This window comes from Rhinatrema bivittatum, chromosome 1 (assembly GCF_901001135.1).
Source record: "Rhinatrema bivittatum chromosome 1, aRhiBiv1.1, whole genome shotgun sequence".
Classification (NCBI taxonomy): Eukaryota; Metazoa; Chordata; class Amphibia; order Gymnophiona; family Rhinatrematidae; genus Rhinatrema; species Rhinatrema bivittatum.
Window position 1 is genome coordinate 582,581,213 of NC_042615.1, and position 21,115 is coordinate 582,602,327.

General features: G+C 47.4%; 1 protein-coding gene across 1 annotated transcript in view; it reads right to left on the reverse strand.

The window, feature by feature from the left end:
* LOC115099407 (semaphorin-4D-like) overlaps positions 1 to 21,115 on the reverse strand; it is a 167,024-nt gene that overhangs the window by 16,665 nt on the left and 129,244 nt on the right. The window contains exons 10-11 of the mRNA XM_029617038.1: positions 12,594 to 12,766; positions 12,463 to 12,506 (exon numbers count right to left, since the gene is read on the reverse strand). Of these exons, the coding sequence (XP_029472898.1) occupies positions 12,463 to 12,506; positions 12,594 to 12,766 (217 nt within the window). The remainder of the gene's footprint in view (positions 1 to 12,462; positions 12,507 to 12,593; positions 12,767 to 21,115) is intronic.

Genomic DNA, 21,115 nt, shown 5'->3' on the forward strand with positions numbered 1-21,115 from the left:
AAAATGTAATTCCTATAAACTATGTTTATGAATTTTGGTCCCAAAGATAGTAATGTTCAAAGTCATTTCTAAGGATAAAATAGTATGTTAACCATGGAATTGACTTGTGACCTTGTCTCCACAGGACAACACAGGAGCTCCCCACCAGTCAAGGTGTCAAAAGTGTGATGTTGGATTGTTGCAAATGTTCTCTTGTGTATCTGAAAGTGCATGGACTCAATAGAGGAAAAGCCCTAACGCTTTTCCCTGCAATCCAACCCCACTGCAGGGTAATTTGAATAATGCAGAATTCCACTCTGCCAATGTGCCTCCCGCAGGTACAGAGGAGAGGCTCAGGACAGAAAAACAAAAATATGTTCACTCTTTGCAGGCAGGAAGATAATGCTGTGTGTGTGTGTGTGCGTATCTGTCTCACGAACCAGACACTAAAATATTATTACATACATTTATTTCACTCTACCTCAAGCTGGAAGAATGAAATTGGTTAACAGAAAGAAAGAAGAACTCTTAACAAACAGCAGGTAAATTGTTTTCTTCTTTAACTTTTCACTTTGTACCGCTTTCATACACTGTATCTTCTTTTCCACAGGTAACAATTTGGATTCTGACCTAGATAGCAAGTGAGTCAGGTTTTGTTCTCTCTTTTTTTTTTTTTTTTTCCAAATCCCCCATCTCATTCAGGAAAGTAACAGCTTTTGCTTTTCCCACGAAAGGACTCTGTCTCAGCCCCATCTATGTGTTTTTCCCTGGTGTTCGAAGTGCTCCTTTGTTTACTGTTCCTCGGTTCTCCCGCCACACTCCAAAGGAGAATCACTGTGCCTGTATCCATTTCCCCTCAGAGCCCATGTTGTTGGTACACCAGCTCCCTCAATGCACAGAGGCAGGAGCAGCTCTATTTCCTTCTTTATCGCTGTCTCTCACCAGCATAGGCCAGGCAGATTCAAACCCAGACTTGATTTGCCTCAGTCATAAAAGTCTGCAACTGAGGATTATTGTTTTCCTACCCAAAATCCTAGCATCAGTGAGACAGGGGGTTAAAAGTAATTAGTGGCCCAGGATACATTGTAAAAAAAAATTGCCCACCCGATATGTATATACCTGGGAACTTTTGATTTCCAGTCACCCTGAGATTAGCATAAATGCGAGAGGGGGAGGTGCGAGGGACTGGTTGTGCACAAACTTACTCTCTCATACACACACACACACATTAACACTCACGTGTTCACGATCACTTTCCAGACACACACACACTCATTCTTACATGCTAACTCTCATTCCTCGTTCTCTGAAACATTCTCACACGCTCACAGCTTTATTCCTCTCATTTTCCCCACATACATACCCCATCTCACAGCCTTGCTCGCTCACTCACTTCTCTCCCTCGTCCATACACACACACATGTGCCCACTGACCCTTGCACGTCCATGTTCATTCACACTTTCACTTCTGGCTGAAAGAGGAGGCGGGTGCAGCTTTGAGACCATTTTTTTTTTGGGGGGGGGGGGGAACTGCTCTTTTCCCCTGCTATTCTTTTGCCTGTGGGTTTTTCAACTGCTGCACCAGCCTCTCCTTCCCCCCTTTTTTCCCCCCTAAAACAAGCAATTTGGCTTTTTTTTTCTCCTCTCCTCTCCCCCCTCCCCATTCTTTGGCCTTGCAGCTGCTCTTCCCCTGGGAACTGCTAACCGGTTGAACTCTACTGCTGCTCCAAGAAACAAGCAGTTAAGTGCCCCATTTTCTCTCTGCTTTTTGGGGCGCCTTCTGGGGCAGCAGGGACAGCTGTGTGGACAGACACCTGGGGAGAGCAGAGGCAACAGCCAAAAAGAGGTTTTTCTTTTTTCCCCTCACCCTTTTCCAACTAATATTTTATTTTTTTTTTCACAGTTTGGAGCAGACAAGGCTCTCCCCCTATCTATTTTCTTTCCTTCAGCCCTCATTTCTAGTCCAACTCCCTTTTACCCTGCCTGAGGTTTTCTTTCCCCTCAGGTTTACCCCTCCGCCTCCCCCACTAAGTTTTCAGTTCAGAGCAGGTTTGCTGCTCTTTAGAAAGCAGGAGCCTTTCTCCTTCTTTCTCCCTAGTCGTTTTTTTTTTAGTATTAGTTCTTTGCCGCACCCATTCTTCCTCCATTTGTGTTTTTTTTCTTATTTTACCTAGAGCTGAGGTAAAGCTTGTTCTGCACATAAACTTTTTTTTTTAAGCCCTTCCCCTTCTCTTCCCTACCCCATTGTGGGAAAAAATAAATATATATTTTTTTCCTTTATAAAGCGCTAAGCCTCCATACTTGCCTGAGCAATGCCACAAAAAAAAGCAAGAAAGGGGGAACAAATATTTCTTCCTTTCCTCCTATACAGAACATCTTAAAAGCCACGGGGCATATCACACAAGCCCCAGCAGCTTCGGGTGTAGGCCCATGCGCTACAGTAAGCCTTCCATTGAGCGCGAGTATAAACCTTGTCTTAGGTGGAGCCCTGATGGCCCCACCCACCTCTGCTGGGCCCGTGGCAACCGCCATGGACAGTGCCACCCTCACAGAAGGAAAAGCTGTGTTTCTGCCACCTCATGCCATTCAGGGAGGGAATAGGAAAACCCCAGCCACTTCTGGGGTAACAGGTATACTAGCCCTTCCAAATACTGCCTGGGATGACTTATTTTCCTTCCAAATCACCCCAGGTGGGATAACCATCTGCACCAAACAAGTGCAGCATGGGAAGGAGGAACCCCCAACCCAAGTGCCCCAGGAGGGTTAGCCCAGCAATCAGGCACCACCCTGGGAGAAAGCATACCAACTCTAGTACCCTGGGGGGGGGAGGGGGGGCACAGATGCCATGTGGCATCCAGGAAAGGAACAACCCAACCCCCGATTGACACGGAAGGAATAGAACATCAGACATGCATCGCCCTGGGGGGAAATACCCCAACTGCAACTGCCCCGGGAGGGGTGATGTAGCCACAATGTATGATTCTGGGAGGGAACACCCAAACCCCGCTCACCCTGGGAGGGATAGATACAGCCCACAAGCAAAACATCAATGCAGGTGAGAACCTACCTGCCCCAGTCACCATTGCCCCCATGGGTGGGATCCATCATACAGAACCCACCCTAGTTAACAATATAGGCGGTGGCATCATAGCTGAAGCTGAAGCCCTGACCATGGAGGGCAGAGCCCCCAAAGTAGGGGGAAAAGGAAAGATAAAGTAAAAATCTAGGTCAGTGCAACCTCCGGGAATGAATCCCACCCCCCCCCCCCCCCCCCCCAACTCACACTGACCAAAAACATGTGGATAAAGGTGGATAAAGGTGAACCGGTAGATATAGTATACTTGGATTTTCAGAAGGCGTTTGACAAAGTTCCTCATGAGAGGCTTCTAGGAAAAGTAAAAAGTCATGGGATAGGTGGCGATGTCCTTTCGTGGATTGCAAACTGGCTAAAAGACAGGAAACAGAGAGTAGGATTAAATGGGCAATTTTCTCAGTGGAAGGGAGTGGACAGTGGAGTGCCTCAGGGATCTGTATTGGGACCCTTACTGTTCAATATATTTATAAATGATCTGGAAAGAAATACGACGAGTGAGATAATCAAATTTGCAGATGACACAAAATTGTTCAGAGTAGTTAAATCACAAGCAGATTGTGATAAATTGCAGGAAGACCTTGTGAGACTGGAAAATTGGGCATCCAAATGGCAGATGAAATTTAATGTGGATAAGTGCAAGGTGATGCATATAGGGAAAAATAACCCATGCTATAATTACACGATGTTGGGTTCCATTTTAGGTGCTACAACCCAAGAAAGAGATCTAGGTGTCATAGTGGATAACACATTGAAATCGTCGGTTCAGTGTGCTGCGGCAGTCAAAAAGCAAACAGAATGTTGGGAATTATTAGAAAAGGAATGATGAATAAAACGGAAAATGTCATAATGCCTCTGTATCGCTCCATGGTGAGACCGCACCTTGAATACTGTGTACAATTCTGGTCGCCGCATCTCAAAAAAGATATAATTGCGATGGAGAAGGTACAGAGAAGGGCTACCAAAATGATAAGGGGAATGGAACAACTCCCCTATGAGGAAAGACTAAAGAGGTTAGGACTTTTCAGCTTGGAGAAGAGACGACTGAGGGGGGATATGATAGAGGTGTTTAAAATCATGAGAGGTCTAGAACGGGTAGATGTGAATCGGTTATTTACTCTTTCGGATAGTAGAAAGACTAGGGGACACTCCATGAAGTTAGCATGGGGCACATTTAAAACTAATCGGAGAAAGTTCTTTTTTACTCAACGCACAATTAAACTCTGGAATTTGTTGCCAGAGAATGTGGTTCGTGCAGTTAGTATAGCTGTGTTTAAAAAAGGATTGGATAAGTTCTTGGAGGAGAAGTCCATTACCTGCTATTAAGTTCACTTAGAGAATAGCCACTGCCATTAGCAATGGTTACATGGAATAGACTTAGTTTTTGGGTACTTGCCAGGTTCTTATGGCCTGGATTGGCCACTGTTGGAAACAGGATGCTGGGCTTGATGGACCCTTGGTCTGACCCAGTATGGCATTTTCTTATGTTCTTATGTTCTTACCCCAATTACTGCTAGGCCAACCTATGCATCAGTAGTGGCTGGGAGTAACGCAATTGTGACACGCAAGCCGGTACCCTATAGGGTCACATAAGGGCAGTAACTTTAAGCACATCCAGTCCTACCAAAGGGAAGTGCTAATAAAGTTGAATAGGGGTCAAGAGGATGCTGAAGGGTGGCTCGCCGTCCCCTATGAAGGATGCCTGTATCACATTTAGTATGTAGCAGGGGAGGCAAGGTGCTACAACTGTAGGGGAATAGGACATACCCAAAAAGGATGTCCTGTAGCCAAGAACATAGCTAAGGCTAGCCCCTTAGCAGCCACAGAGCTGCGCATCTCAGCCAGGGCGACCCCCTCGTCCCCTCAACAGCAAGCCTTGAGCCCCTCTGAACATGGTCCTAGGGAAAGGGCCACCCTACGGGTGACCCAAGTTGAGAGGAAGGGCCCCAGCCCCAATGTAACTGTCCGTGAAGCCCCAACCTCTGAAAGAACGGTGAGCGCCCGGCGACAACAGCAGAAAGAAAAAGCCGCTTTGACCGGCTCTATCATTGAGAGGTGATAGTGTCTGACCCCTCCCCTCCTACAGGTCCCTTGGCTAAAAGTCAGGATGCCAATAGAAGATCCTGCATGCAAAATTGCAAAGGAGGGGAAGAAAGCCATAGAGAAGAATCAAAAAAGAAAAACGTCCACACCTCAGACTGAGGAAGTCCTTCCCTGCTCAAGTGACACCATGGAAACTACTCCAAAGAGAAGAGAAAGAGGTAGCTCCAATGGAAGACTCACCCTCTGGTGTTGGGAATCTGCTCCTGACGCGATGCTGCTGCCTGCAGGGAAGAAAGCTGCTCAAATTATCCGAACAGAGGAAAGGGAAGAACCACGAGAGGCTGAGGAGGGAGCAGAAGGAGAAACCCCTGCCAAGAGACATAAAAACGCCTTGGCTGGGGGAATTTAAAAAGTCACGAACTTCCCAAATCCCCTGACCTCATTCCTCCTGCTGCTGAGAAAGTGTGCCTTGGCAAGAGGGAAAAAAGAGGATCGGAGACAGAGCAGGCAAAAATACCCAAGGGCTGTAGGAAGCAATGCCCAACCCATATTCGGATGGGGATGGAAAAGGAAAGTAGCAGCAATATTTTAACAATGGGGATGGACCAGTTAGATTGGGATTTCATGTTATCCCCATATGCATTGCCTCCAGGATGGGGAGAGGAGATACCCTCAGAAATAGATTTCAGAGCTCTCCTGCCTATGCATAACTCGGGAACAAGAGATGCCGAACATCCACCAACAGAATCCTTGGGGGTTAATCCTCTCCCTTTCCTCCCTGCACTGTTGGGAATCCCAGCCAAAGCAACCCGCAGCCGGTCCCCCTTACCCGCACCAGCAGGCACTCGACCCGGACTCCCTCCTCGATGGCCTGGGGCAGCCAGATACCAAATCCAGCAACAGCATCTCTCCCACACAGCACCAGATGCCACCGACTTCTTCTCTCCGTGCGTTCTCCTAGGCACGTGCACGGCGATCGTCCCTACTTAAAGGAGCCACAGCGGAAAACCTTGGCCCAGACCCCAAGGATGACATCACAGATCAGAACTATTTAAGGCCGCATCGGCTTCCTGCACCTTGCCTTGGCAACAGGTCCTACTCGTGAGAGTGTGTTGTTGCTGCGTTCTTGTGTTCCTGCTTGTTCCTAATCCTGAGTTCCTACATGTTCCTGACCCCGAGTCCCTGCTCCTCAGGCTGTCCTCCTGGTTCTGACCTCAGCTTAGCTTTCTGACTCTGTTTGTCCGCTGCCCGTCCTGACCTTTGGCTTGTCTCCTCGTACGCTGCCTGCCCTAACTCCTGGTTTGTCCACGGCCTCCTCCGACTTCCACCTGCCTCGACCTGGACCTCCTGATGCCACCTCTTTGCGTCTTGGACCCTCGTCGAGAGAAAACCTGCACCTAAGTTCTGCCGGCCCCAGCACCCAAGGGCTCAACCTGAGGGGAACAAGGGCTGGTATAGGTGAAGCTCCAGCTGGGTCTTCTCCACCAGTACTGCCTCCTGGCGATGAGGACCACTGGGAGCTGTCCCTCAGTAGTGGTTCCAACCCTCATCCTGGCTCAAGGGTCCTCACACCTAACAGTTTGCCAAGGCCATGGACATGACCAGTCTCCAAGCCATTCCTGGTCTGGCTCAGTGGCTCCCAGGGGGAGGGCACATGGAAGATAAATGAGGGCAATGGATGGATCTTGTAAAGCCAACAGTAGGTAGGCTCTCCCCATACTCTTCTGAGGAAGAGCTCCCTGCTCTGGACACCCCAGAGAGGACCAGTGGCAAAGCGAGCTCATGCCATTTAATCCCCTTCCACGAGCTGGACTGCTTTCTGGAGAAGCACACCGGAAAGAGCAATAGACTGGACAAGGCTCTTGAGAGATGGCCCGACATGGACCAGTTTCGCAAGTCTTTGAAGGCCATGGTGGACCACCTCAAAAGAGCGGACCGACAGTCTCAAGGTATGTTAAGAGAGCCCAAAGGTTCTACTTGCAGCTGGCAGTTTTCCCTTGAAACTCGCCAGCACTGCAGCAACAAAATCTTGACAGAGGATGGCTCTGACTATTAGCAACTTTAACACCAGTGGCAGTAGGGACAGTCTTCGCAGGAGCTGGGTGCTCTCCTTTCTTCAGAGGGGAGGGTACTCCATAAGGCTCTTGCAGGAGATATACTCCATTCCAGAGAGTGAACCCAATTGGCTCCTGGAGTGGCATGGCGGGGCATTTTTTAGCCACTCCAAAATTGCCAGGAGAATGGCCACCCTGCTCACATAGTCCCTGCAGGCTGACATACTGAAAGTCCGATCTGTCATGCCAGGCCAGATGCTGCACTTACGGATCTGGGTCAAAGGCTGCACGATCCATTTGTTCAATGTGTATGCCCCTATTGGAAACCTTGGATGTGATGGAGGAGGTGGTGCTTGGGGGTGATTTTAACAGCACCCTCAAGGATCTCAACTGCAGCGGTCAAGAGAAACATTCCGCCTCTGTCGCATGCTTGGGGGAGATGGTCACCCACTTCTCCCTGGCTGATGTCTGGCAGATACATGACCTGGCTGATTCCACCTCTGGCACCTATGTCCGACTACTGGAGGGACAAATCATCCGCTCTCGGATTGACTGGCTCTAAGTCACGGGATGCTTAAAGTCACAGGCCCTTTCGAATGCCATTGAGGCGGCGCCTTCTCGGATCACCATCTGGTGTCCGTGAAGGTGAGGCTCAACTCGGCCGGGCCTCAAGTCATCCACTGGCATTTCAACAACTCCTTATTGGAGGAGGAGGGTCTCGTGGAGGCAGTCCTGGAGTTCTGTGTGGAATGGTGCACCTTTGAAGCAGACTTTGCCTCACGAAGTCAGTGGTGGGACGTGAGGAATGTCCACCTCAAAAGCTCTGTCAAGATTATGCCAGGGGCGTCAACAGGAAGCGAAGCGGAATGATCGAGCACCTACTGGGGGAGGTGTTGGAGCTCGAAGCGGAGCGCTCTGACGTTAATGATCAGGATCTATGAAACGAGTATATGGAGAAGAAGCACACCCTCCATCACCTCGAGGAGCAGCTAGGTCAGGGTACCTATGTGAGTTTGCGAATCCAGTTCCTTCAGGAGATAGATTGCATCTCGCATTTCTTCTATGAGTTGGAGGAGGGATGCCTAGAAGCAAATCACCACCCTGGTGATTGCCAACAGGGCCCGATTCATGGAACCAGAGAGGATTCGGGTGGCAGTTAGGGACTTTTACGTGATCCTCTTCTGTCTGGATCCAGTTGACCCCAACAACTGCATGGCCTTGTGGAAGGGGTTTCCCTCCATCAGCCAGGGCAGCAGAAACAAGCTAGATAAGCCCTTGAGTCTGGCAGAACTTTCTGTGGCCCCAAACTGGATGCCTTACAACAAAATGTTGGGTATCAACGGCCTGATGGTAGAATTCTTCTGCCACTTTTTGATCTACTGGAACCTGATCTCCTGCAGATGCTAGAAGATAGCCTAGAGACCGGATAGTTACTGCTGTTATGTCACCATGCAGTATTAACGCTGCTCCCCAAAATAGGGGATCCACGTGACTTGCGGTACTGGCACCCGGTCTTGTTACTGTGCATGGATTACAAGATCATAGCCAAGGCGCTATCGTTGAGGCTGGGACCTGTGCTTGAGCAGGTGATTCACCCGGATGAATTCTACATGGACCCAGGCCACTCTATCTTTGATAACATCTTTTTAGTCTGGGACCTGATTCATTTTTGTAGTAGGAAGGCCCTGTTGGTAGCTTTTTTGTCTCTTGACCAGGAGAAGGCCTTCAACAGAGTGGATCACACTTATCTCATGTAGACCCTGAGGTGTTCAGGTTTGGCCCCCGATTCGTGGGTCTTCTCCACCTCCTGTACTTGTCTGCAGAGTGCTTGGTATTCAAGGGATGCTTCCTTTCTTGGTTTATATGACAGTAGTTGTTGGCGGTCACTAAATTTAGCTCTTTTATATGCCCTCTGGATTGCCTTCTGAGGGTATCCTCTAACTCGGAATCTATCTTTCAGTATATTGGCTTGACTGTCAAATTCTGTTTCCGTGGAACAAATACTTCTTATTCTAAAAAACTGGCTTACTGGTAAGCCAGTTTTAAAGTTGTAAGCATGGTGACTGAGAAACTTTAATAGGTTGTCTTGTCGGTGGATTTTTGATGTACCGTGGTGTGGAACTGTCCATTCATTCTAGTTACTGCTACATCCAAGAAAGTAACATGCTCTCGAGACAACTGTGCTGTGAATTCAAGATGATTGTCCACTGTGTTGATCCATGCAAGAAAGGACTGTAATTGTTGGTCTGAACCTGTCCATAAGAAAAAGATATCATCAATAAAATGATGCCAGCTTTTGATATATACCCACCAATCGGATTGAAGGATGTAATGCTCCTCAAAGTTGGCAACATACAAGTTCGCCACAGTTGGTGCTAATGGGGAACCCATTGGTATCCCGTGTATCTGCTGAAAGCAGTCACGCCCAAACCAAAAATAGTTGTGAAATAGCACTAATTCTGTCAACTCTAATAACTCTGTTCTAATTCTATGTGGTGTTGTTCATTGTGCCAAAACTTGAGCAACTATCTGAAGGGTACTTTGCTGCGGGATATTAGTGTACAGTGAGCTAATGTCCATGGTGACCATGATAGAATTGACCTGACTTGCTTCCAATGACTGTAGCAGCCTCAAAAAGGGCCAGATTTTAAAACTTATGTGCGGGCGTAGATTTGTGCGCGCAACCCGGCATGCACAAATCTATGCTCGATTTTATAACATGCGCGCGCAGCTGCGCGCATGTTATAAAATCTGGGGTCGGCACGTGCATGGGGGTGCACACTTGTGCAACTTGTGCGCGCCGAGCCCAAGGGGAGCCCCGATGGCTTTTCCCGTTCCCTCCAAGGCCGCTCCAAAATTGGAGCGGCCTTGGAGGGAACTTTTTTTGGATCCCCCCCCCCCACCTTTCCCTCCCTTTCCCTATCTAATCCACCCCCCGGCCTTACCTAAATCCCTCCCCCCACCTTATTTGATGGAGTTACGCCTAACTTGCGCGCACCGGCCAGCTGCCGGCGCGCAAACCTCCGGCACGGCCGCTGTGCCGGACTTGGAACCGCCCCCGTCCCCGCCCCCAGACCACCACCAGACTACTTCTTTTAGAAGTAAAATGTGTTTATAAACGCCATCAATAAGTTAATTAATTGGAATTTATAGAGTATTTTCAACACAGCGATCGAACAGTGTTGTTCCTTTTTTGATTAATTCATAATTATATATCGCTGGTCAGGTGGTGTTGATATTTAATTATTTTCTTTTTCAGCCAGGTGAGCAAGTTGCAGTATGGTTGGTGGCTTTTTACCCACGCGAGAGGGTATGCTTGTGACCTCTCGATGCTGCCACTGTTTTATCAAGACCTTTTTTAAGTCCTAGTGCCAGCTATCCCCTTGGAGGATTATCCAGAAGAACCCCCTCTCCATATCCCCACTCTGGGTGTGGGGAGGTTGGAGTCCCCTAAGGCATGCAGTCGGCCCACCTCAGCTGGAACCACAAATGCCGGTCAACCACAGTTGGATGACCGACACACATGGGTGCAGCAGGCTGAAGTGGCATGGCGGCCGAGAGCAAAATACATCCTACCATCTGCCTTAATACCGAGTTCCATCCAGGCCAGGGCACCAACTTTTATTTCCACTTTATCAGGGGGTCTGCAGGTTGGAGGTCCCCACCAGAGTTCCATGCCCCCTCCTTCGGACCTGTGTATAAGCCCTATTATCAGAGACTCCTCTCTCTGCTCAACCTGCTCTGCTCAGGAGCCTGAGTAAACAGCGGATTTACCTGCAGCACATTTTGAGACAATGCCAAGGACAGCAATTTACCTCTTCATAGTATACACAGTACGCTACATTGCCCGCTCCTCCCGCCCAGACACAGCATGGAGGAGTGTCATCTGGGGTCAGGAAAGACCACAATGGAAGGCTCATTACAAAGCACCTATAGCCAAGCGCAGCGGGGATTTGAGCTGGGGCATAGTGCATGGGGCCATCTGCACAGGTCGCACACTCGAAGCGGTCTTGCACTTACCGATACTATGCCCCCACTGTCAAGCCAATGAGACGGTAGCCCACATCTACTGGCTCTCCCCTTACCTAACCCCCTTTCTTAATTTTTTTTTAAAGAATCTACTTTTGAAATTGTGATTGTCCTTTTCCCCACACCTATTAATCTATGGGTGCACCCTACCAAAGGCCCCAGCAGCACATAGCCGAGTCCATCTCCCTATTACATCCTGATTGAAGCTAGAGTTTCCATCACCTGGACCAGGGAGGTGAGGCAGGCTGGTGAGGAACTGGCTACGTGGGAAACCCTCTTTAGGTTCCGGGTGCACTCACGTTTCCACTAATAACATCCAGAAATTCGTGGCCGACAGGGTCATGAACAGTGTTCTCTGCCGGCCCCCTCCCCTCCCCCTTTCCTCCCAAGCATACCTTACTAATAAACATCTAGATATTCCTGGAAAGGTGTAAGCCATGTCTGTAATGATGAGCTAAAGGACACTAATGGTTTTTTGACTGCTAGTGCTTCCTTCTTGCCGGAAGTGTATTTTACTTTGAACAGACTGAGAACTTTTCATCTTCCTTTATTTATAATTATAGAGACCAATTGCTAAAAAGCCAAAACCCAAATGCATACATTTTGTTTCTAAAAAAACATCATGGGATACCTCACTTTTAATAGTTGGGCACGTTCTTCCCTTTTTTCCCTCCGCGAGACACCACGGGATGTGGGACTATGATTCATTTGACTTTTACTCTTTTTTGCTGAGGCATCCCGCCTCAGTGTCCAATGTTAGAAACAGGTCTAACCTGGCAGTTTCGCTAGTGCAGCAGCAGCAGGACACCCGGAGATTGCAGGTGTTGGCCCAGAAACACAGCAATTCCATTCGAATTCCGGAGTCTCTGGGTCAAATCCGGAGAGCTCCCAGGTATGTATATACAGGTTATCTGGACTGTGTAGAGTTCTTGGGGGTGTAGTGGAGTTGGAGAGGAGTTTGGACTAACATGTATGTTTTTGGATTTTCAAAAGTATGCATGTAAAATTTAAGAAAAATATATGCACCAAAAAAGCAAGTATAACTTCTCAAGCTTCATTCAGTGGAATAATTTTCCAAGAGAAATTACGCAGGTAAGTTCCTTTTGAAAATTATTGTAACTTTTGTGTATATTTGCTGCATGTTAGGCACAATGCTATAAAATTATCCTTCCTAGGGTTTAGTGCCTAGAGATTTAAGATTTATATATGTACTCTGCTTGTCAACAGTATACTTAAATATACTGTACATAAAAGACATTAGCTTACCAATGCAAACAGAAGCATCGCCATCGAACTTCTGAATCAAATTCCTGCAAAATAATCAGAATACAAGCTGAACATGATTTTCTAAGAAAAAGAATACTTTTATTTATGATGAGATGACTAAGTCCCATTACCTATCAGTGTTTCCTTTCTGAAGAATATTAACACAGGACAATTCACGTGGATTCCATGCACAGTAGGGATCCTTGGCTAATACACAATCTACGCAGGTTCCATGCTTATCACAGAATGCAACAGGAATCTGAACCACCCCGGAGACTGAACCCGTGTAGATGTATCTCTCATTCTGTGGACAAGACAGAGTAATAATTGTTTTCTACAGCTCATACCTGATACAGAAGTGGCTAATTAGGCAGAAAAACCATAAACCCATACGATGTGCAAACAGCTGTCGGTATATAAAAAAATTCTAAATAAAATAAAATAAAAAACACAGCCCCCCCCCCCCCCTCTTCTTGGGGTAACTATGAAGGTAGGAGGCACAGTCCTACTAAACCCTGGTGTGGATTCTCAAAAAAGGCAGTGAGTGATAGCAGGAGGATAAACCTCCAGGGCTCAAGGCATAATGTCAGTTTCTTTTCTCTGGGTGTTAGTAAAACTCTTGTGTCTCTGTAACATCCTAATGTTTCTGTAACAGGCTGGATTCTCAAGTAGGGGGTTAAAATAAAAGTTTACTATTCATATTATTCAATAGAAATGAATGGAACTCACAGTACAATTTTCTTCTTGTTAAATCCATAATCGCAACAATAAGCAAAGCCCCAAATGATCTGTGCTTGTGGACCCTTAATATTTTCTCAAGGGTCCTTTCTTCCTTTGGATGGAAGGTAGGCTGCCTGGGGTTCAGGTGAAGGAGTTGAAGAAAAGTGACACTGGTGCAAAGATGCATTTTAGCAAAGGGCTTGTTTGAATGTTGTCCTTTATTGTCTGTGCTTTCTTGCAGGTGCTCCATTGGTGCCTGGTGCATTAGTCCAGAGGTGTGCTTGTTTGAGATGACTCTCTAGAGCAGTGATTCTCAACCTTTTTTTGGCCGGACACACCTGACAGATGGTTCTCACATGCCTGATGCACTGAACATGTGACCATCACGGGGCTAAATGTAAACATGCACTCTGCATCCGCAGGAATCCCCTCAATCCCCAGCAATGAGTGCAGAGCAGATCTAGGGCATTACCCTGTACAACTCGCCATACAAAAAAAGATATTCTGGTTCTGATGACATCTCAGTAAAAGCAAAACAAACTCCCTTTACTACCAAGCACAATAGCCTTCCTTATGAAAAGACAGTAATTTACCACTAATGCATATCCTATTGAGAAAACACAACAAATAAGATTGATACAAATGCCTACATGCTAGTTAAATACCTCACCTTGTTCACACACCCAGAACGGACCTTCACCAAGTACAGAAAAACCACAAATTATAAATATGGAGACAGAAACTGGAATGGAAAACCAAAAAAGCCACTCTGCATGCAGTGCGAATCTGGAGAAATGGAAAAAGAAATATAGCACCTAACAGACTTTCAGGATTTGCAATAATGCACACAAACTAACCCGCACAAAGTTACACCTGCATTATGGAACACACTCAAACAGTAACAACCCTATCTAAGAAATACAACTATTAAACCAGGCCCTACAGTAATACATTTCCTATTGGGAAAACAGAATAAGCCAAGCTGCTATAGAGCCCCACACAGAAATAACTGTAAAGCTATACTAAAAATGTTACAAAACAGCTGCTGAACAGAATAATATCCAACAATTAAAAACTCATAAAAATTATTAAAACATGTCCAAATATCAATAAATATTTCAAAACAGCAGACATCGTATAATACCCAATAATTAAAATGGCAGTCAATCAAGAAAAATAATCTTAAAAAGCCACCTTTACTTACTCTCTCCAGCAACTCTCCTACTCCTTTCCCTTCCAGGCCAATAGCACTCACCAGAAGCAGCAAGGGCTGCTGAAGCTCTGTCCTCACAGTCCTCTTCCTTAGCACCCACAACCAGTCACGCACACCCCCCCCCCCCCCCCCAATTAGATCCCATGACCAGTCTCTGTCTCTCTCTCACACCAGTCATCTTCCTGACCAGTCTCTCTCTCAATTACACTCATGGTCTCTTATATACAAGCTCTCGATCACACACAAATGCTCTCACACCCATTCACACCAGCTCTCACCCCAGCATCCATTCACATCCACAAGCTCTCATCCAGGCATCCATTCACATCCACACACACAAGCTCTCACTCATGCATCCATTCACACCCACAGACACAAGCTCTCACCTTGGCACCCATTCACACCCACAGACACAAGCTCTCACCCAAGCATCCATTCACACCAGCTCTCACCCATGCATCCATTCATACCCACAGACACAAGCTCTCACCTAGGCTTCCATTCATATCCACACACACAAGCTCTCACCCAAGCACCCATTCACAGCAGCTCTCACTCTGGCACCCATTCACACCTACCCACACAAGCTCTCACCCAGACATCCATTCACACCCACCCACGCATCCATTCACACCCACACACACAACTCTCACCAAGGCATCCATTCACACCCACACACACAAGCTCTCACCCAGACACCCATTCACACCCACACACACAAGCTCTAATCCAGGCACCCACTCACACCCACACACACAAGCTCTCACCCAGGCATCCATTCACACACACACACACACACACACACACACAAGCTCTCACCCAGGCATCCATTCACACCCACACACTCCAGCTCTCACCCAAGCACCCATTCACAGCAGCTCTCAGCCAGGCAGTCATTCACACACAGACCTGGGGTTCTTCTGTAATGTGCAAAATAATCAGAATACAGGCTGAATATGATTTTCTAAGAAAAAGAATACTTCAGATTTAAACTCTCACCCAGATGCACCAGCTCTCAGCCAGGCACTCATTCACACACAGACGCACCAGCACTCAGCCAGGCACTCATTCACACACAGACGCACCAGCTCTCAGCCAGGCACTCATTCACACACAGACGCACCAGCTCTCACCAAAAACTTCTTCCTTCACTGCAGGGATGGGCTCCAGTTCCGCCGCGACTTTACTCCGGCGGGCCTTTCCTCTTCCCCGCCACGGGCTGTGGAGGCCTTGCTTGGTCGGGGTCGGGTTTCCTCTTCGCTGCCATGGGAATGGGCTCCCATGGTGGCTTTGCTTCGTCAGGGGTCGGGTTTCCTCTTTACCGCATGGCCTTGCTTCATCGGAGTTCAAAAACTTCTATTCCTCCCATCCCACCCCCGGGCATTCTGATGCCTGCCTCACCGGCCAATCAAAGGCTTCCTCCCTTCTTCCTACTCCCACAAGCTCTCACCCAAGCACCCATTCACACCAGCTCTCACCCTGGCATCCATTCACACCTACCCACACAAGCTCTCACCCAGACATCCATTCACACCCACCCACACAAACTCTCACCCAGGCATCCATTCACACCCACTCACACAACTCTCACCCAGGCACCCACTCACACCCACACACACAAGCTCTCATCCAGGCACCCATTCACACCCACACACACAAGCTCTCACCCAGGCATCCATTCACACCCACACACACAAGCTCTCACCCAGGCATCCATTCACACCCACACACATCAGCTGTCACCCAAGCACCCATTCACAGCAGCTCTCAGCCAGACACTCATTCACATACAGACCTCGGGTTCTTCTGCAACGTGCAAAATAATCAGAATACAAGCTGAATATGAATTTCTAAGAAAAAGAATACTTCAGATTTAAACTCTCACCCAGATGCACCAGCACTCAGCCAGGCACTCATTCACACACAGACGCACCAGCTCTCAGCCAGGCACTCATTCACACACAGACGCACCAGCTCTCAGCCTGGCACTCATTCACGCACAGATGCACTAGCTCTCAGCCAGGCACTCATTCACACACAGACCTGGGGTTCTTCTGTAACCTGCAAAATAATCAGAATAGAAGCTGAATATGATTTTCTAAGAAAAATAATACTTCAGATTTAAACTCTCACCCAGATGCACCAGCTCTCAGCCAGGCACTCATTCACACACAGATGCACCAGCTCTCAGCCAGGCACTCATTCACACACAGACGCACCAGCACTCAGCCAGGCACTCATTCACGCACAGACGCACCAGCTCTCAGCCAGGCACTCATTCACGCACAGACGCACCAGCACTCAGCCAGGCACTCATTCACGCACAGACGCACCAGCACTCAGCCAGGCACTCATTCACACACAGACGCACCAGCACTCAGCCAGGCACTCATTCACACACAGACGCACCAGCTCTCAGCCAGGCACTCATTCACACACAGACGCACCAGCTCTCAGCCAGGCACTCATTCACACACAGACGCACCAGCACTCAGCCAGGCACTCATTCACACACAGACCTGGGGTTCTTCTGTAACCTGCAAAATAATCAGAATACAAGCTGAATATGATTTTCTAAGAAAAAGAATACTTCAGATTTAAACTCTCACCCAGATGCACCAGCTCTCAGCCAGGCACTCATTCACGCACAGACGCACCAGCTCTCAGCCAGGCACTCATTCACACACAGACGCACCAGCACTCAGCCAGGCACTCATTCACACACAGACCTGGGGTTCTTCTGTAACCTGCAAAATAATCAAAATACAAGCTGAACATGATTTTCTAAGAAAAAGAATACTTCAGATTTAAACTGTCACTCAGATGCACCAGCTCTCAGGCAAGCACTCATTCAGACACAGACGCACCAGCTCTCAGCCAGGCTCTCATTCACACACAGACCACTAGCTCTCAGCCAGGCACTCATTCACACACAGACCACTAGCTCTCAGCCAGGCACTCATTCACACACAGACGCATCAGCTCTCAGCCAGGCACTCATTCACACACAGACGCACCAGCTCTCACCAAAACTTCTTCCTTCACTGCAGGGATGGGCTCCAGTTCCGCCGCGACTTTACTCCGGAGGGCCTTTCCTCTTCCCTGCCACGGGCTGTGGAGACCTTGCTTGGTCGGGGTCAGGTTTCCTCTTTGCCGCCATGGGAATGGGCTCCCGTGGCGGCTTTGCTTCGTCAGGGGTCGGGTTTCCTCTTCACCGCGTGGCCTTGCTTCATCGGAGTTCAAAAGCTTCTATTCCTCCCATCCCACCCCCGGGCATTCTGATGCCTGCCTCACCCACCAATCAAAGACTTCCTCTCTTCTTCCTACTCCCACTGATAGGGAGGAGGCTTCCGATTGGCCTGCATGGGGGCAGGCAGAATGAAGGAGGCTTCCCATTGGGCAATGGGGGTAGGAAGAAAGGAGGCTTCCAATTGGCCCGCGGGGGCTGGAAAAAGGCAAAAGGAAAGTAGAACGGGGTATTGGGACACCAGGGGATGCGACACACCTGCCGGTGTATGGCGACACACCGGTTGAGAAGTGCTGCTCTAGAGCAGTGGTTCTTAACTTTTTTTCTGTCAGAACACACCTGATAGATAGTTCTCACATGCGTGACACACTGAACACATGACTGTCACAAGGCTAAATGTAAATGTACATTTTGCGTCCACAGGAACATCACCCCCACCCCTGACTCTCAGCAATGGGTATAAAGCAGAACTAGAACATTCCCATATAACTCACCATTCAAAAAGTATATTCTGATGTTATCTCAATAACAGTAACACAAACTTCCTCTACTACCAGGCACAATAGCCCTACTTATAAAAGACAGCAGTTCACCACCAATACGCCTACTGTGAAAACACAGCAATTAAGGTGAGGTATTTTACTAGCCTACATGCTAGGTAAATACCTCATCTTGGTCACACATAAAATCAACCTTCACCAAGTACAGAAAGACCACAAATTATAAATATGGAGACAGAAACTGTAATGGAAACCCAAAAAAGCCACTCTGCATGCAGTAGAAAACTGGAGAAATGGAAACAGAAATAGCACCTAACATAGTACCAGGATTTGCAATAATGCACACAAACTAATCTGCACAAAGTTACACCTATATTACAGCATGCACTCAAATGGATCAACCCTACCTATAAAAAGGCAACACTACAAATATTAAACCAGGTCCTAAACACCAATACACCTCCAAATAGGGAAACAGAAAAAGCCAAGCTGCTATAGATCCCCACATAGTTTTATAGTTGTAAAACTATATGAATACATGTTTCAAAAGTGCTGATGAACAGAACTGCATCTAACAATTAAAAACTCTTATAAAATATTAAAAATTCTCCAAACACCACTAAAATATTTCAAAACAGCAGACACATCACATAATACCCAATAATTAAAAAGACAATCAAGAAAAATGAACTTAAAAAGCCACCTGCACGTACCCTGTCCAGCAGTTCTCCTACTCCTTTTCCTTGCAGGCCAGAAGCAGCAGTAGCTGCTGAAGCTGTCCTCATGGTCCTCTTCCTTAGGGACCACAACCAGTCTCTATCTCTGTCTCACTCTCACACAACACACACACCAGTTTTTGTCTCTCACACATACCAGTCACCTCCTGATCAGTCATTCTCACATTTACACACCTCACCTCTCAGACCAGTCTCTCTCAATCACACAATGCTCTCTTACTTATACAGGCTTTCAATCACACATGTGCACTCTCTCTCTCTCTCACAGGCTTTCAATCACACATAGGCTTTCTCTCTCTCTCACGCACACACACAGACTAAAGCACCCTCTCCCCTCTCAAACACACCACACACACACACACACATATACACACAAGTACCCTCTCCATTTCAAATACACACCATACACACACACACACATATATTGGCCCCCAGCTGAACAGCTGTCTTCGGCCCCCACCAGCCTGGTCTCCGGCAGTGGCAGTGCTCCAATTTTCGAGCCCCGCTGGCCTGATCTCCGGTGGCGGCCAGTGCTCCGATCTTTGGCCCCTGATGGCCTAGTTTCTGGCAGCGGCGGCAGCGCTCCAATCTTCAGCCCTGCTGGCCTGGTCTCTGGCTGCGGCGGCAGCACCCCGATCTTTGGAACCTGCCAGCTTGGTCTCCAATGGCGGCCTTTGGGCCTCGCTGGCCTGGTCTCCGGTGGCGGCCAGTGCTCCGATCTTAGGCCCCTGCTGGTCTAGTTTTCGGCAGCAGCGGCAGCACTCCAATCTTCGTCCCCTGCTGGCCTGGTCTCTGGTGGTGGCGGCAGCACTCTGATCTTTGGCTCCCACCAGCCTGGTCTCCAACGGCGGCCAGCCTACAGTCTTTAGGCCCCACTGGCTTGATCTCCAGTGGCAGCAGCGCTCCATCTTCGGCCCCCGCCGGCTTGGTCTCCAGTGATGGCGAGCGCTCTGATCTTCACCCCACCGGTTGCGGGTAGCACATGACATACCTGCTGGTGCTTGGTGACACACCGGTTGAGAATTGCTGCTCTAGAGTATTCCAGATTCTCCAGATTAGGAGGAAAATGGCAGCTAGGATACTAGCGTTGATGCTCCCTGCTGTTAGTAAGATAGGACTGTTCTGGTTAAAGTAAATCCTAGACAATTACTAAATAAATGGGTTCAGTTGGGACAGTGGACGTTCTAAAAAAAAAAAAAAAAAAAGATGATATTCCCATGGAAGAGGGATGAAAGACCTGATGATCATCATATTTTAAGGACTATGATCCCTAAAGTTAAAGGACTTTAGATTATGCACAAACTTTGAGTTTTATTTAGAAACAAATGAGAAAATATTGAAAAAATTTACAAAACCTTGAAAAATGTCCAAAAAAATTCATAAAAGGAAAAATATATTTCTATAAAAATCTAAAATAATCATAAAAAATGTGTTGTTCATTCATAATTTTGCCTTCATCTGCATTTTCTTTTATGAATATGTCTGTGTGATAACTCGAGCAATAGCAGCTTGTCAGCAGCCAGAGGGACAAGGGAAGTAGACTCAGGCTGTTCCTTAAGTGTAGTTTATTTACAGTGAAAACAAACAGCTTTAGTTTCCAGCAAAGCCAAACAACTTAAACAGCTCAACTTGGCTTCCGGTATCTAACAAATAAAGAATAATCAAAGCAAAGCAATCAGTTGGAGGCAGCTCACGTGGCTTCAGGCACGTCCCAAACTTAAAACATAGCAGGTCTTAAAAATGTCAGTCTCAAACCTTAAGTGTAGCAGGTCTTCTCATATGGTGGGACTCTGTCTTTTCCCTAGGACCCACTTAACCCTTCTAGGGCCCAAGATCTTATACTCTGTTGAAGGACTCCTCCTTTCATCCAGGATTCCCTGTGGGTCTCAATCTTAAGGAAGATTGGGAGAGACAGCTGTGCCTGGTCCTTTAAGGTAGTCTGAGGGAGTTTTCTATACACTCCTTCACAGTTTGCCTAATTTGAACTTATTTTCCAGGTGGTCTGATCTTGATACAAAACGAAATGGTGCCTGTTTAACATGGACTTTTCTTTACTGGACTTGGTATTTATTTATTTGACAGTTTTTATATACCATCATTTGGAGACACCATCACAACATTTTACAAATCGTAACCAGTCTAATGAAGAATGATGATTGAAAAAGGAAGTATATGTCTAGGTTTTTTTTTTCAGGTGCCTGGATCTATAAGCCAGAATGTCCAATATGAAGGTATC